Here is a 16,961-nt window from a genome sequence, read left to right on the forward strand (position 1 = left end):
AGGTCTAATATTCAGCATCTATGAGGAATTTAAACAAATTTACAAGAGAAAAACAAACAATCCCATTAAAAAGTGGGCAAAGGACATGAACAGACACTTCTCAAAAGAAGACATACATACTGCCAACAAGAACATTAAAAAGCTCAGTATCACTGATCATTAGAGAAATGCAAATCCAAACCACAAGGAGATTATCATCTCATATCAGTCAGAATGGCTATTATTAAAAAGTCAAAAAATAACAGATGCTGGTGAGGTTGCGGACAAAAGGGAACACTTACACACTTTTGGTGGGAGTGTAAATTAGTTCAACAATTGTGGAAGCAGTATGATGATTTCTCGAAGAGCTAAAAGCAAAACTACCATTCATCCCAGCAATCCCATTACTGAGTATACACCACAAGGAACATAAATTATTCTACCATAAAGACACATGCACACAAATGTTCACTGTAGCACTATTCACAATAGCAAAGCCATGGAATCAACCTATATACCATCAATGACAGACTGGATATGGCAATGATGGACAGAAAATATGGTACATATACACCATGGAATACTATGCAGCCATAAAAAAAAAAGATCATGTCTTTTGCAGGAACATGGATGGAGGCGGAGGCTTTTATCCTTAGCAAACTAACACAGGAAAAGAAAACCAAATATTGCATGTCTTCATTTATATGTGAGAGCTAAATAATAAGAACTTATGAACACAAAGAAAAAAACAACTTGGGCTTGTGGGTAGAGGGTGGGAGGAGGGAGAGGAGCAGAAAAGTAACTAATGGGTACTGGGTTTAATACCTGGGTGATGAAATAATCTGTATAACAAACTCCTGTGACATAAGTTTACCTATGTAACAAACTTTCACTTGTAACCCTGAACCTAAAATAAAAGTTAAAAAAAAAATCAGTGGTTGCTAGTCGTTGCCAAGAATGAAACCTAAGGTAAACTATGAACTTTAGTTAATAATAATAGTTAATATTGGCTCATCAAATGTAACAAACGTACCACACGAACATGAGTTAATAATAGGGGAAACTGTATGTCGGCATAAAAAGGTATATGTGAACTCTGTACTTTCTGTTCAGGATTTCTGCAAACATAAAACTACCATTAAAAATATTAATTTAAAAAACAAAAGATTGACCCAATATGTTTAAAAGCATTTCAAGTTTGTTTCTTTTTTTGATTAAAACTGCTACACTCTTACTTCCCCATACCCACTGCCATTTTGTTCTGCTTTTCTGTTAATATTTTTTATTAAAATGTTATTTTTCATCCAGGGTATCTTCCAGAATAATTCATTCTTACATATAGAGGTACATTATTCTTGTAAGAAGTAGGAAATATTTCTTTTATTTGTTAATCCAATCAAAAATGATGAGTGCTAAACTAAAATTCCCAACCAAAATTCCAAAGACGAGCAAAACAAATGCCTGTAGAAACAAGAAAAAATATAAAAAACACAATTAGATTATTTGTTAAGCCTCTACTGTCTGAAATAATGTATTTTATATTTTAAAATATATTGATTTTCTTGATGTATGTAAAATAATATAAACTGACAAACTATTTCTTAAAATAGAAGTCTTAAAAGAAAGAAATAAAAACAACCTACCCCGAATTTTTTCCACGAGAGAAAATCCTCTCTGCTAAGTTTAAGATAAAACAATCCTGGGAATATAAAAATCAAACATGTTGATGTACTGGCACCTTTAAATTGGAGGGAAAAAAAGAGAGGATATTGTTGGATTCAGATATGAGGCTGGGTAACAATTTTATCAATTTTATTATGTGAACTTTTTGAAACAGAAAACTTACCAACTACACCAAATACATTTCTAATGTCAGGAACATATATTGCAAGTAAAACGATGATAATATTGAGTGCTAGAGTGATCAAAAAATGGCGAATCCACGAGAATGGAAAATTGGAGAAAAACATCATCATTACAGCTTTTCTGGCCTATATTACAGAAAAAGAAACATATAGCAAAGAGGAAATGTCAAAGTCCAAATATTTGCTGAGAGAAACATATACAATAACCATGATATTTTTGCCTCGTATATCATTTAGATTCCAAAAATACAGCATAAACTATTATTATAAGGTGTTTATACACATAAACTGATTATATACTAAACCCTTCTGTGTAAGCTTCATAAAAATACCTAGCTTTAATGCTAGAAAAAATTTTCACATGCAATTTTTTTAGGTTGCATAATTTTTTTAAATTACCAATAATACAAATATGAAAAAAATCTCAAAGAATCATTTTCATTAAATTCAACAGATTAAAAAAAACAGACAATTTATAAAAGAAAAAGACATCATGCCATGGGAAAGAAATATCACTTACTATTTTATTTTATATTATGTTTTACAGCCTGTAAATATGAAAAAATAGTTCACTACACTTCCCACTGCTAAGGGAACAGCAGGCGGTCACATCCCAAAAAAATGTATCCAGTCCCTGCTGTAATCTTGGCACTGCAGCCCACACAGGGAGGAGGCTTGAAGGCCTAGTTCTTACAAAACTCAGCGTTAGAGACTTAAGACATCCATGCAGATGCATTTATACCCAAAGCCTTTGTTGCCATTTTCTCAGAAATTCTTAAGACTCTTATGTATAGCAACCAGATGCAATGAAAATCTGTTTTGCCCCTTGAATTACAATTCTAGAGCAAATAAAATATTTTGATCAAGATTGAACTAGAATGCTTAAGTGAAAATAAATTTACAATAAACCAGAGGAGCTTATTTTTGCTGACTTGACTTTTTCCTCTTCATGCACATTTTTTTTGAAAACAGAATACAGAATTAAAGAGGGGAAAAAACCCCAAAACTTTAGAAGAACTATAGTTTCTAAATTGGAAACAATGCTGTGGGAGAACGGAAAGCTAAACTAAATCTCAAAAAGCACAAATTAGCTTAGTGGTTCACTGTTATTTTTATGCTTTCATGGGGCCATATGCAAGTATGAAGTCTTTGATCAATTACTTGACAAGTGAATAACATATACAAGACTAGATATGATTCAAGCATTCTATTCTGCAAAGAATTAGTGTTGCCCTATTAGGAAGCATCCATACTAGGCAACAAAACCCTTTAAGAGTACTTACAGGGAAGTGGATTAGAGGGACTGTCAAAAGCACAGCAAATAGTATGCATAACTTCACAGTCATGACAACAACATCATGTGGTAAGTATTTACTATAACCTTTTAGTAATTCTGACTCCACTTTGTCTGTAGATAAAATAATAAGGATTACATTATAAAGTACTCATATATCAATAGTAAAAAAATTGTTTTCCTTTGCACTAATGGATGATAACAGATTTTAGATTCCCATTACCAAATCCTGGCCTTTCCCCTAGCCTATGAAACAGAGACATTAATTAAATATCTTCTTGAAACCCAACACTCTTTTTCTTTTAATAAAAACCAGAACGAGCAGAACCTCTAAAATTAAAATATGACAATGAATAGGTATACTAAATTATCTCTTTGGAACCTTTCCATAATCTAAGGGTTTGACCATTTGTGCTGTTTGTTTATAAAGTGCTTTCACATGTGTTGTTGAATTTAGTCCCTATGATAACAATATTAACACATAGGCAGGTCCAAAGGTGTTAAATGATTTGCCTAAGATCACACAACACAAAGTGGCAGTGCCATACACCTACTTCTTTTTGGTGCTAGAGCCAGTATCTTTTCCTCAATACCAGTGTTTTCTAGAATCTCAGAGTTTGGTGCTTGTTATATTTCATCTGTGGATTCATGTTTTAGATAAAAAAGAGAAGTGTTAGGGAAATGTCTTACTTAGTACGCCAGTGTGTGGTGGTCAGCAATAGGATTTATACATGCCAACCAAGCTTTGCTCCACAGCGTTCTTGCATTCTCACAATGTCTCCCTCACCTCAACTCAAGACAAGGGGAAAGAAGACTGAGGGTGCCAGAAACACTGGATATCAGTGTTTTGTGGAAAAGTATCAGTTTGTACTTAAAATAGAATGGTGCTTTTTAATTTGAGAGTGTTTTAGAAAGGATTCTTTGAGGGAAATCAACAACCAAAGGAAACATACCTCTGTTCTCAGGGAACTTTAAGAAGAGATAAGATGAATACATATAGATATGACAGAAAGTGTGATACACACATGTAGTGGCCAGAGAGTTCTAAACAAGAGCTATGGAGATTCTAAACTGTGATGACACAGAACACGTTTAAATCCCACCAGTTACTAGCAACTTAACTTCTCTGAGTCTCTCAGTTCCTACATCTTTAAAATGGGGATGGTAATATGCTGAACTATAGGGTTACTGAGAACATTACATGAGTCAATGCGTGTGTGCTGATGTTCAAAGATGTGGGGGAAGAGATTCTCTAGGAGCAAGGAGCAGCACAAACAAAAGCAAAGGGAATTTGCATCTGAGAAAATAAGTGGTCTAGTAAGTACTAGAGTGGATGAAACAGTGTGTGGGTGATAGGGCTGGAAATGCACTTAAGACCTAGTAATACAGTTCTGCATGGTGTGGCCTCAATCTGGTACGCCACAGAAATGCAACAATGACTTACAAAGAACAGTGTATTATGATCTGAACTAAGCAGGAGTATGGATTGGAAGAAAAAGAGACCCCAAACAGGCGTAACAGCTACTGTTACAATCACTGAGAGGTAAAGAGAATCTGAACTAGACTAGTGATAATGGAAACAGGAGAGAAATGAATTGTCCAAAGTATCAAAAACATACTTTACACAATGTGGGATTTGGACTAAGTAGGAGACTAAGAAGAACCAGGAAATCTGGATTCTATTTCCAAATCTGTGAGATACTTGTGAGTCTTTGGAGAAATATGGCAAACTATTTTATTTCCATTTTCTGAATCATAAAATGAGCTATTAACACTTCTTGCTTAACAACCTCATAGACTTTTTAAATGGCCTGGTCATTATGCAACATTTGGGCATTGGCCTGGCTCACCAGAGGAACCCTTTTCTCTTTCTTTCACAGCTGTAATCAGAGCAAGTATCATTAATCTAGGTACATACCTATAGGTCCCTTTAATCTGACAGATTTCAAAATTAAGCTTTGGGAGCTCTGCATAAAAGGATCCAAAGCAGCTCCTGAATCTTGAAGAACTAGATTTATTACAAATTCAAAATAGATGTCACATGTCCACTTTCTACTTTCCCAGGATGAAAACCCTTCTTCTGAGCCAGTCACTCTGTGTTCTTAACTGAGCCATAACATATGTGAGGGATAGAGTACTGCATGCTTCCCCGGATTCAGACAAATCTCTACAAATCTCAGAAAGGGCCTAATGGTGCTCTGCAAGTTATATATGCCATTGAAGTCAGGAGGCGGTCCTGTTTAATACACATTGTCAAACAGGGTATTAAGTTTACAAAGATTATCACAAAGTAGCAGAAAGAACACTGGATTAGTATTCAGGACACCTGCCTTTAATTCTGTGACAGGTCACTTTGCCTCTCTGGGCTTTAGTTGCTCATCTGTAAAACGAATTAGAAGCCTAAAGTTGAGGCTAGCCCTTATGATAAGATCTCAGGTTCCATCAGCAATTTCTTCCTATGACACAAAGCTCCTGTTATCCTGATAGAAAGATATGATCAAAGGCTTTTCTTGGCTATGATTCACAATCCAAGAGCAAATCAATATCTGCCTCTTCTGTCTCTGAAGAACTTACTTTTGTATCATTTATTCTTTCTTCCTATCTCTCTCTCTCTCTCTATTCATCCACCCATCTATCTGCCTACCTACCTAGCATGTGATTTTCTTAGATGTGTATTTCTCCATTATATAAAATTTGCATACTCTGAAGAATTTGCATTGGTGGAGAAGGGATTAAATCAGAGACAACATAATGGCTTTACTTGATAACTAAGCAAATCCCTGTCTAGGAAACATACCATCTACATGATGAAAACCTTTAGCCTTTGTGTTCAAGCAACAATGTTAGATAGATAGATTACACGTAGATACATACATAGATGGATGCCTACAGCTTAAGTGAGTCATATTTTTCCTAAAAGATCGATCACCTTAACAAAAACTTGGAATAAAGGAAATCTGGCTTCTACAGCACAGTTTCTGAGGCGACAGCACAGCAATAAAGGCACTGGTTTTGGAGAGAGACAAAACTAGATTCAAATCCCAATTCCACTATTAAATGGCTTCAAGTATCTGGTCTAATTACTCAACCTAAATGAACCTACACTTAGCTTGCAGAGTTGTTATAAGGATTAAGTTAGGCAGTATATATAAAATACCTGACACTTGCTTAAATGTTAGCTCAATAAAGGTATTAGCTTCCATCCCTCCTCCACATCCCTTTCAATTTAATACAGCTACAATTTAATACAGCTTCTAAGCACCTAATGGTGATTCATGTAACAATTTCTCAGCCAGACTGGATACTGGCAAGCCATCTGAGGTTTCTTCCAGATAGTTATATTTATCCATAAGGAGAAGAAGGAGGTCAGTTTTTTTGGACTTTTTCTCATTGCTGAGGATCCCTAAATGTAACAGTGTTTGTGCCAGGTGGCAATTTTAATAAAAGAAATATATAGCTATTCCACTATAAAAAACATATTTGGATCCCAAGAGACCCTGTTATAGTATCTTACTGACACAGAAAAGTCTTATTGAGTTCGTCTGTATAAAAACAAACCCAACATCTAAAAATAAAGTTTATATATTTAAGTAATTTTGTTTTATTAATGATGAGCAGAAAAGTTAGACAATCTGTTTTAACTTTCTTTGTAGTGTCTCTAGCAGGCACTATGCTCACATTGGAAATAATGCTTTTCCTGATGGTGTACACAGAACTTTACTTTTTCTTGAGGTTCTTATCAGAAGAGGAAAAAAAAATCAACATACAAAGCAGATCATTTTTGCAAAAGAAATAAAATGCAATTTTATTTTTGTTGCATAAATTTAAAAGAACCTGTAAAAATAATTAAGGAGAAAGGTCATGGTGCATCATAGAATGCACATCTGCTGAATCCTGTGATAATTAGGTCTGAAGGCAGAGATGTCTGACATCTAAGTATACAGCTATAGTCCAGTGTAAAACCCTTTCCTTTCTCAACTTGTTCTTTTGCAATTAAGATGACTGACTCACCCAACCCCCACATTTCTGAATTAGACTAATATATTGAATTCAAAATTTAAGAAAAACAGAATCATTAAAATTACACATTTTTTCTTATAGGAAGAATCAATGTCCCTAAGCCTGACATTTTACTTAAGTGTTTAAGAAAATTTTCATCTAAGAAGTCATTAATCTTAAACCTGAACTACCTTTCTAAAAGAAAGATAATCCAATTGTTCAGGCCTCAAGAACTACCACAGTTCTGCATTGTAATTTGGTGACCTGAACAAGTTAACTTAGTAATAAAAGGCATAAGTAAAGTCTATACATTGGCGTGAGGCCATCTATGTAACTATTATTTTGTCATCTATAATTTTAAAATGTACTTACCATAAAAAGTGAGGTAGCCAAAGAGTGCAGATATAAAATAAATGAGAAAACTTAAAGCAATTGCTGTATTGGTAACATTCTGCATTCTTTTCTTTGAAGGACTAAAAGACAAAAATGGCAAAGGTAGAATAAGTGATCTGAATTATACGTAAAGAAGCAAGTATGTCCTAAGCTGGTAGAGAGAATTCCTCATTCAAGAACAACTTCATCAATAACTATACACTAGAATTCCTCATTTGAAATTAGTACACAAAAATTACGCCTCTCTTTTTTTTTTTTTTTGAGACAGAGTCTCACTCTGTCGCCCAGGCTGGAATACAGTAGTGTGATCTTGGCTCACTGTAACCTCCACCTCCTGGGTTCAAGCAATTCTCCTGCCTCAGTCTCATGAGTAGCTGGGATTACAGGTGCCCGCCACCACATCCGGCTAATTTTTTTGTATTTTTAGTAGAGACAGGGTTTTACCATGTTGGCCAGGCTGGTCTTGAACTCCTGACCTCAGGTGATCCACCCGCCTCGGCCTCCCAAAGTGCTGGGATTACAGGTGTGAGCCAGCCTCAAAGATTACACTTGTAGGAAACATTCTCACCTTGAACAGAACTAACTCTAGTTTGTTTTGTTTTAAACTAACATTTAGGATCCACTGATGAGAGGAAAGGATTAATAAAAGAGAATGTCATTCAATCTGAAAGCCCTAGAGGTAAAAAGAAACACAATATATTTAAAATATTCCAGGATTCCACAGTACCTTTGAAGTTCACAGTATATGGGCAATATTGAGGTATGGCAGAGAAATGAAAAAGCCATGGTTGGTAAGGCATACGCACTCTGAAAAAAATTTTAAAAAGACAAAATTATTAAATGTCGCTCTACTGAAGCCATTATTTCATTTGACAAAAAACTCAGTTCTTTAAAAAATCAATTTGATTATATTTATTTCATCTTTAATGAGTCCTCTCTTTATAAAATAAGAATTTTTTAAAAGAGAAAACACTTGTGATCACCAGCAAATATTTTATTTGAAGTGGGCTTGCCTGTACTAGCCAGAATATTTTTTGTTTGGTTTCCTATACCATGTTGCTTTTACTACAGTCATGACTTTTACATTATCTGGATAAGATTTTAAAAATTCCATAATATTTAAATGAGATAAAAATAACATTTTAGAAATGTTCTTTTTTAATTCTCAGTCTTCTAAATGTATGCACCATTTAAACGTATCTTTTTACTCTAAGCAGCACGAATAGTTAATACTCTTGAACCTGCTTTCATGAACTTAATCCAAGGGAATATCAAAAATATTAATCACATTTTAATATTGCCAGCATCTTTGATTAGGATCTCTTTCAATGAGAATGAATATCATTTATTCTAGACCTACAAATTCTTAAGAGATCCAATGTAATATACAAGTATAAGGTTTTGTTTTCTTTTTATTATTAGAATACTTAAGAGTCAGAGTAAAGCAAAAGAAGTTATCATTTAAGTGAAAATACCATCTTTACCAAATAGAAGATGGTGATCTATTTTTTCATTTCTGCTCTAAAAAAATTTCCACTTAACTAACTTTAGGCTCTTAAACAAAAGAAATTCCAGAAATGAAGACCTATCTTGGGACAAAATGCCTAGAGTCTTAAATATCTGAAGGGGTTTAGGAGAGAGGAAGTTGTAGTGTTTCCTGAGGCTGGACTAGGAAAATGAGAGTTTAATTCACAAATTCTCTATTTCATATATTGCTCAATTTCCTGGCTTGTCAATTATCCTACCTAGATCTTTAAGGCACCTGGAGGTCTTTACCATGTAAAAGATTTGGTAATCTCCCTTTTGGACCAGAGAGATATTTCTCATTTAAAAACTAGAGATAAAAAGGAAAATTCTGCATGGTGAAGTAACCACGCCAACAGTCTTCAGTAATAGAGTTGTACATGAGCAGGGGGGATTCTAGCATGTGGGACCTATACAAAATAGCATTTCAGCAGAGTCAGAAAGTATAGACGAAGAAGCTTGCAGCAACAGGGAAGACTTTGAGCTCTTCTAGAATGGTAAAGCAGAGACCATCCATGTCACAGTTCTTGTCTCTTCTGCTGATGCTTAGGGGCTCTTACAGGCATTTCCAGTATCCTACAGCTCTTAGAGAAGGCAAAGGGACTTGGTCTCCTAGTCTCTCTACTCCTGGCATCATAAATTTCAACTCTGGAATGTTGGCCAGAAGATATATTGGCAGTGCTCAATCCCTAGTCCAATGATGAGGCTGTTTAGCTACAGACCAAGGTTCTACTCACAAGGGAAGAGTTTTTGATATAATTGGCTATTTAGCTTTACAAGTCCAGAGGGCAACAGGAAGTCTGTATACACAGAGGACCTTATTGGCCAGACCAGACATTCGGTAAATCTGTTCTTTTAGGCAGAGGCCCATTTAAAACAGGCTCCATTTAAAGGCATGCCAGGGAAAAAAAAAAAAAAAAAGGTGGCTGTTTCATAATAGGCCACCCTGTGTTAAATAATAGTATTCTTCTGGTAGGCAATCCTATACTTAGCACTTTCATGAAAATTAATTAGTTACAGGTACAAAGACCTAAGAGACCCTGTTACACAAACCTCTTAAAACTTGAAATGTGAAAAATCAACTAAAAGTATCTGTTAATAACTTACACACCTCTTTGGAGAAATGAAAGAGTTTTGGCTTACAATCATCTGTAGCATTCGAAATCTGTTTAAGAGTATTGAGGGGAAAAAGAAACCAACAGCCATTAAATTTCAGAATATATCAATAAAAATGATGAATTTATTATTACTAGGCTTTCAAATCAAAGTATTTCAAAACAAAGTTCTAAAATGCAATATAGCCATTACTTTTTCATTAATCAGAAAAGAATCATTAGTCTTTCTTTTCTTTTTAGTTTAAAATATAAAGGAAAAAACTGAAAAGAAAATATAAGCTATTACCTGGAAGCATTTCTCTACATAATTTAATGTCAGAGGACAAGGGATGGACCATTTTTTAATTATTACCTAAAAAAGTAAACAGAATCAGCACTCAGATAATTTCTTATAAAATGAATAAGAAACTGAATTTAAATAGGTCAGTATCATTCCAATAGTCTCATACCATATCAAATCAGATGCTAATAGAAGAGTCTCTGCTTCTGTGACTTTTCCTGGTTAGAATGGGGTCAACATTTAACAAGGTCACCTGTGGCAGGGAGGGGGTTGGAGACTGCAGGGTGTTAAGTAGAGATCTCCCCCATTAAAGACTAAGGGTACTCTTGTGTCAACTTTCAAAATTCCAACATCATCAAGGCATTTTTTTTTAAGTGCAACTAAAAATAGGAACATGATGTTTTCAGTGACTGTCATATAGGAATATGGTTATTTGTGGAGTAGGTATTAGTGAATAGAGAAACATTTAATAGCAGTTTACGGAAAGGCCACAGGAAGAAAGAAGTAGAGACGTTATACACAGGAGGAGCTCAGGGATTTCTGAGGTACGCATTAAGTGCTGCCCCTCCTTACTTTTACAGATTTGAATTATTTTTGGCGAATGTGGAGAAAGCTGGCTGGAATAAGAGCATATAGCTGGGGAACTCCAGCTGGTAAAAATAAATTAAACAAAACAAAACAAAAACATTAAAAGAAATCCAGAGGGATGCTGTTTCCCAGAATTAATCAACGAAAATGTTTCACGTTTTTACTCTTAATTGTGGCCATCCTGTTATTAGATCTATAGCTGTGGCTCTGTCAATATTACCATTGTTGCTGTTGTTTCAGGGCACATAATTACTCTGTAAATGTTTGCTCCAGGCTGAATCCCAGTGCACAAAGGGACAAGAAAGAATAAAGTATTTGTCCTTTGTAGGAGACCAATACGTAAACACTATTTCTATCCCTACTTTGTATTTACCTAGTTTTGGATTTTGACTAATTTAATCAAAATTTTACACAGTGATAAAACAAATATAAGGCAAACGCATACTTTTAGAATTAAGTTAAGGAGTGAACTAAAGAATCACTTTTAATTAAAAAACTCACCAAGAAAAAAATTACTGTATAAGGATAAACTGGACAAGTTGCTTTGACATTTCTAGGTAAGTTTTCAATATGACATAAAATGAAACAGTCAACTTACCAAAAGGAAATAGCAAAATCAAAAGCAATAATCTCACCATCATTATCTTGATAGGTTTTCAAAAAAAAAAAAAGGGTGAGGGTGATGAGGATGGGGTGAGGGTGAAACTGCTCCAAATTCAGTTTCTTTTCCTGTTTTTTTTAAGACAGGGTCTCACTCTGTCACCCAGTCTGGAGTGCAGTAACAGAATCTCAGCTCACTGCAACCTCCACCTCCCAGGCTCAAACCATCCTCCCACCACAGCCTCTCAAGTAGTTGGAGTACAGGTGCGTGGCCATCACACCCAGCTAATTTTTGTGTTTTTTGTAGAGACGAGATTTTGCCATGTTGCCCAGGCTGGTCTCGAACTCCTGGGCTCAAGTGATCTGCCTGTCCCAGGCTTCCAAAGTGCTGAGATTACAGGTGTGAGCCACTGCACTGGCCCAAATTCAGTTTCTTATATTTTCCCCTTACTAACAATGGTAGTGTTGGCAGAAAAAAACATTTACTGAGGACTTGCTGTGCAACATGTACCTTGATAAATTCTGTATGTGAGCTGCCTCATTTATCAGTTGTTATTTCTTAAGCCTTCAAATCAAAATATTTCAAAGCAATGCTCCAAAATGCAATATTATCATTAATTTTTATTAATTAGAAAAAATAAGTAGTAGCCTGATTTTATATTAATAGTTTAGTTACTACAGCTAATTTCTCTGCAAAGATCCATCCCAACTCCAAGCCTGCATGGTGGTATGGGGTGGATAGAGATGATGTTCCACAAAGCAGAAGTACAGAACGGGAGTGAAACGAGACCCAACAACAAAGAGGAAAGATTAACAGGAAGTCCTTGCTCAGGTTGGTAAGAAGATGTCTTGGGGTTGGAATGACAAAGCAAAAAGGAGATTAAGTATTAAAAATATTTGTTCACTTGCACAAAAGGCCTCCCTTCCTGCTCTCTGCTGTAAGCCCTTTGCATCTTCTGTGGCTCAACTCAAGTTGTATTTCCTTTAAAATCCTCCTTTACTCTAGCTCTCAGTGAGCCTTCTCTTCTCTCAACTCTTGAGACTCTTATTCTGAAGCAAATATATCAATACTTAATTATATATTGCACACATTGTTCTCTATGTTTGAAAAGAAATTTATCTCCCCTACTAGGTTGACAGATCCTTAAGACTAGTGTCCAGTTAAATTTCCACACCCTAAAATGTCTAACATAGTGTTCAGTAGAAGGAAAGCTTCTGACTAAAATCCATTTAAATAATTCTCTATTTCAGGCCAGTGCAGTGGCTCACACCTATAATCTCAGCACTTTGGGAGGCCAATGTGGGAGGATCGCTTGAATACAGGAGTTAAAGACTAGCCTGGGCAACATAATGAGACTCTGTCTCTACAAACATTTAAAAAAAAATTATCTGACCGGGCGAGGCGGCTTACGTCTGTAATTCCAGCACTTTGGGAGGCAAGGCAGGCGGATCACGAAGTCAGGAGATCAAGACCATCCTGGCTAACATGGTGAAACCCTGTCTCTACTAAAAATACAAAAAATTAGCCGGGCGTGGTAGCGGGTGCCTGTAGTCCCAGCTACTCGGGAGGCCGAGGCAGAAGAATGGCGTGAACCCAGGAGGCGGACCTTGCAGTGAGCCGAGATGGCGCCACTGCACTCCAGCCTGGGAGACAGAGCGAGACTCTGTCTCAAAAAGAAAAAAGAAATTATACAGGCATGGTGGCATGCGGCTGTCGTTCTAGCTACTCAGAAAGCTGATGCAAGGGAATCACTTAAGCCCAGGAGTTTGAAGCTGCAGTGAGCTATGATCATGCCACTGCACTCCAGTCTGGGTGAATGGAGAAAGAGATTCTGTCTCTTAAAAAAAAAAGTTGTCTAATTGGATTACTGACTTATTAAAACGTTGCTTAGAATACTAATCTGCACTAAATATAGAACTTTTAGAACGAATGGTAATTCGTTTGTGTTCTAAAATACACCAAAAAAAGTAAATTTACCAAAAAAGGTAAATCCATCTTGTTGGTATCATTCTGAGACACTGATAAAATTTATTTTTAAAATTGTAAAATATTTTAGAGGGGGCAAAAATTTAGGTTACATTTTTTAAATGAAAATCATATCTGGGAGAACAGATAAAATATAGGTTTTAATTTATATTATTCAAAGAATATAAGAAAATAATAGTTTCTGAACTGATTTTTTTAAAATGTGATATAAATACTATACATATTTACAAACACATATTGACAAAAATAATAAATGAAAAATTGGTATCCTTCCAAAATTCTGGGTTAGTATACATATGTTTCCTTTTCCTAACCACTATGTATTTTAAAAGCTAACATTCAGAGAATCTAAAATAAACATGGCGGCTGGGCATGGTGGCTCACATCTGTAATTCGAGCACTTTGGGAGGCCGAGGTGGGTGGATCACTTGAGGTCAGGAGTTCAAGACTTGCCTGGCCAACATGGTGAAACCCCATCTCTAGTTAAAGAAAAAAAAAAAAAAAAAAAAAAATTAGTATGCACCTGAAATCCCAGCTACTTGGGAGGCTGAGTCAGGAGAATTGCTTGAACCCAGGAGGTGGAAGTTGCAGTGAACTGAGATCGTGCCACTGTACTCCACCCTGGGCAACAGAGGAAAATTCTGTCTCTAAATAAATAAATAATAAAATAAACATGCCAATTAAAAAGAGTATTTAAAAAAGCGTACAGGGCCGGGCGCGGTGGCTCAAGCCTGTAATCCTAGCACTTTGGGAGGCTGAGACGGGCGGATCACAAGGTCAAGAGATCGAGACCATCTTGGCTAAGACGGTGAAACCCCGTCTCTAATAAAAAAAAAAAAAATACAAAAAGCTAGCCGGGCGAGGTGGCGGGCGCCTGTAGTCCCAGCTACTCGGGAGGCTGAGGCAGGAGAATGGCGTGAACTCGGGAGGCAGAGCTTGCAGTGAGCTGAGATCCGGCCACTGCACTCCAGCCTGGGCGATAGAGCGAGACTTCGTCTCAACAAAAAATAAAAAAAATAAAAAAATAAAAAAGCATACAGAGTGTTCTTCATTGCCCCACTGTAGATTAAATTTAAACTGTGCTCACAGGTAAAAATCTGAGCAGATGGTTTATAAGGCATTACAATAAATGTAGAATATGGGTATTATTTCCATATGACTGCTACAGTAGAAATCTGCATTGAATGAAAGAGTATCTGTCATGACAGAAACAAAACTGCAGTAAACATATCATATCAATACATTTAATCTGCTTTAAGCTATTGGCTATGAAAACTCAATTACTCCTACCTATGCAATGATTGCATTGTCAATTATCTGTGAGAGAAAAATTCAGTATGTTATCTACACTGATTCTCTTTAATATCCATACATTCATTTGCATATGCAGGCCACTTCTAACCACACTTCTCAACAATCAAATTATGATGGAAATATTTAGTTTTTTTCTTTTTCAATATGGAGCCTACAAAGTGTATGTTCAATTTACTTATTTGTAAGATGTAAGTCAGACAACTGCGGAGAGAAGAAGAGGAATGATTTTAATGTTGTTAAATTCAACAAATGATTAAATGCAAACATTGTTAAATGTTTTTAGTTTTAAGAGCATTCAATAGAGGATAAATGCTTATATACACTAAAATCAGAGTCACTTCCACTTTGTTTAAATAATTTAAAGTTATTTTATCCCTGTGTCTCAGAAGATAGCTTAGCCTAAGTTAAATGCACCCTGGGTTGTTTTGACAGCTTTGAAATCTGGCTCTATAATATGGCTTAACTACTGATGTGCTGCCCTGGTCTTACATATGGCTGTTTTCTTTCATGCATTTTCAAAAACAAGAAAGAGTTGAACCAAGCTCATGAAAAGCTCATTTGGACATGTATATTCTTGGAACGTTAAAAATGTTTAATTCTACTTAAGGTTTGACATTTAGATACTGATTATGGAATAAACTGCTATACAAAGAAAAAAAGACTTTTTCACACAAAGGTACTATCTTTAGAATGTTAAGATGTTTTAGAAGAATTTGAACGAAATAAATTTAAATTCTTTTATCTTTATATTATTTTATAATATCAAAATAAGTTAAATTTGTCATCTGATAATTTTATATAATAAAAATGAGCTAATTAAAACATAAGGAATATATCCCACATGTGAAGAAAAATATTTATTTGCAGCAGTGTTTTTATGAGAATTTATCTATGCTAAATAAACCAGACAAAATAGGAGAATTCAGGCAATCCAGTTCTTACTAGATCTCCTCAGTGTAGTCCCAGAAGCTCTGTTTATTTCATTAATGGAATAAAGTTTCAAGATTAAGATGACTAGTCTCAAATAGATTTTACAGATTAGAACCAGACTGATTCTTCATACAATATGGTACAGGAATAAATTTATACGCTTACACAAAGAATTACACTCCATCTAAGATTTTAACAGAATTGGCATGCTCTCCTCTCTAGTTAACCACAAGAAATGCTGAATTTGAAATGCTGTTCTACCTAAGCCCCTTCAAAATAGATACAATGAAGGAAATAATTTAATGGAACAAAAGTGCTTTTAATAACACAATGAAATAAAATGAGATACCCTTCCCAACACAAAACAGTTAAAAGAAAGACATTAACACAATGAGTCCAACTTTAGTGAGGAGATAAGCAATGTATTATATTTTAAACTTACCACAAGAGCAAAGAACATCATAAAGAAAAATGATAAACTACTTGTGTAGCCAAGAAAGCCTGTAAAGTAACAGTAAAATAAAAAGCAATTTATAAGGAAAGTGATTTTAATGTACAACTAAAACTATACATCTTAGGCATGTTTTCTATTACAGTGGTTGGTATCTGGGGCTTAGAGCTCAGAATAACAACATTCCAACTATCTGTCACAGATCATTTATGTAGCTCTGTACAGCAGAATTGGAACTGGCTTACCACTAATGGTACACTGTAAGGAAAGGCTGCTCTTTAATGTTCCGCCGTAAAGATTTTATTTTAGTGGGGCAGACAAAATACTACTGCAAACCAAGTAATAGGTTAACTAGGCAGGGCTGAAGGCTGAACAACCTAAAATAAGGCCAAGTTTAAAATTATTCACAACCACCATGCTTCTGCCAAAAATGTGGTACTGTGAAATTTGAAAGCCCCTTAATATTTCTCTCTCTTTCCCTCCCTCCCTTCTTTCCTTTCTCTAAACAAATAATGTGCTCTATAAAGACTTACCTATTTTGGGAAGAAGTGCAAGAGGGAACACGATGCCAACACATATGATTATTAGCAGTGTTTGTCCATCAAGATACCAATATCTATTTAAAAAAAAAAGTTCACTTTA

At 35.3% G+C, this 16,961-nt stretch overlaps 1 protein-coding gene across 2 annotated transcripts in view; it reads right to left on the minus strand.

Moving 5' to 3' along the window:
* Positions 1-1,244: 1,244 nt before the first annotated feature.
* The window catches only part of SLC38A6 (solute carrier family 38 member 6), a 64,993-nt gene continuing 49,276 nt past the window's right edge, over positions 1,245-16,961 (minus strand). Inside the window, exons 7-16 of one of the 2 annotated variants that reach the window (XM_010354642.2) lie at positions 16,853-16,935; positions 16,311-16,369; positions 10,456-10,521; positions 10,166-10,219; positions 8,258-8,337; positions 7,510-7,610; positions 3,128-3,252; positions 1,826-1,970; positions 1,623-1,717; positions 1,245-1,440 (exon numbers count right to left, since the gene is read on the minus strand). In XM_010354642.2, coding sequence (XP_010352944.1) covers positions 1,360-1,440; positions 1,623-1,717; positions 1,826-1,970; positions 3,128-3,252; positions 7,510-7,610; positions 8,258-8,337; positions 10,166-10,219; positions 10,456-10,521; positions 16,311-16,369; positions 16,853-16,935 — 889 coding nt within the window. In that variant the 3' untranslated portion in view covers positions 1,245-1,359. The remainder of the gene's footprint in view (positions 1,441-1,622; positions 1,718-1,825; positions 1,971-3,127; positions 3,253-7,509; positions 7,611-8,257; positions 8,338-10,165; positions 10,220-10,455; positions 10,522-16,310; positions 16,370-16,852; positions 16,936-16,961) is intronic. The other variant, XM_010354643.2, reaches the window with a different exon arrangement.

The sequence above is a fragment of the Rhinopithecus roxellana genome, chromosome 5 (genome assembly GCF_007565055.1).
Source record: "Rhinopithecus roxellana isolate Shanxi Qingling chromosome 5, ASM756505v1, whole genome shotgun sequence".
NCBI lineage: Eukaryota > Metazoa > Chordata > Mammalia > Primates > Cercopithecidae > Rhinopithecus > Rhinopithecus roxellana.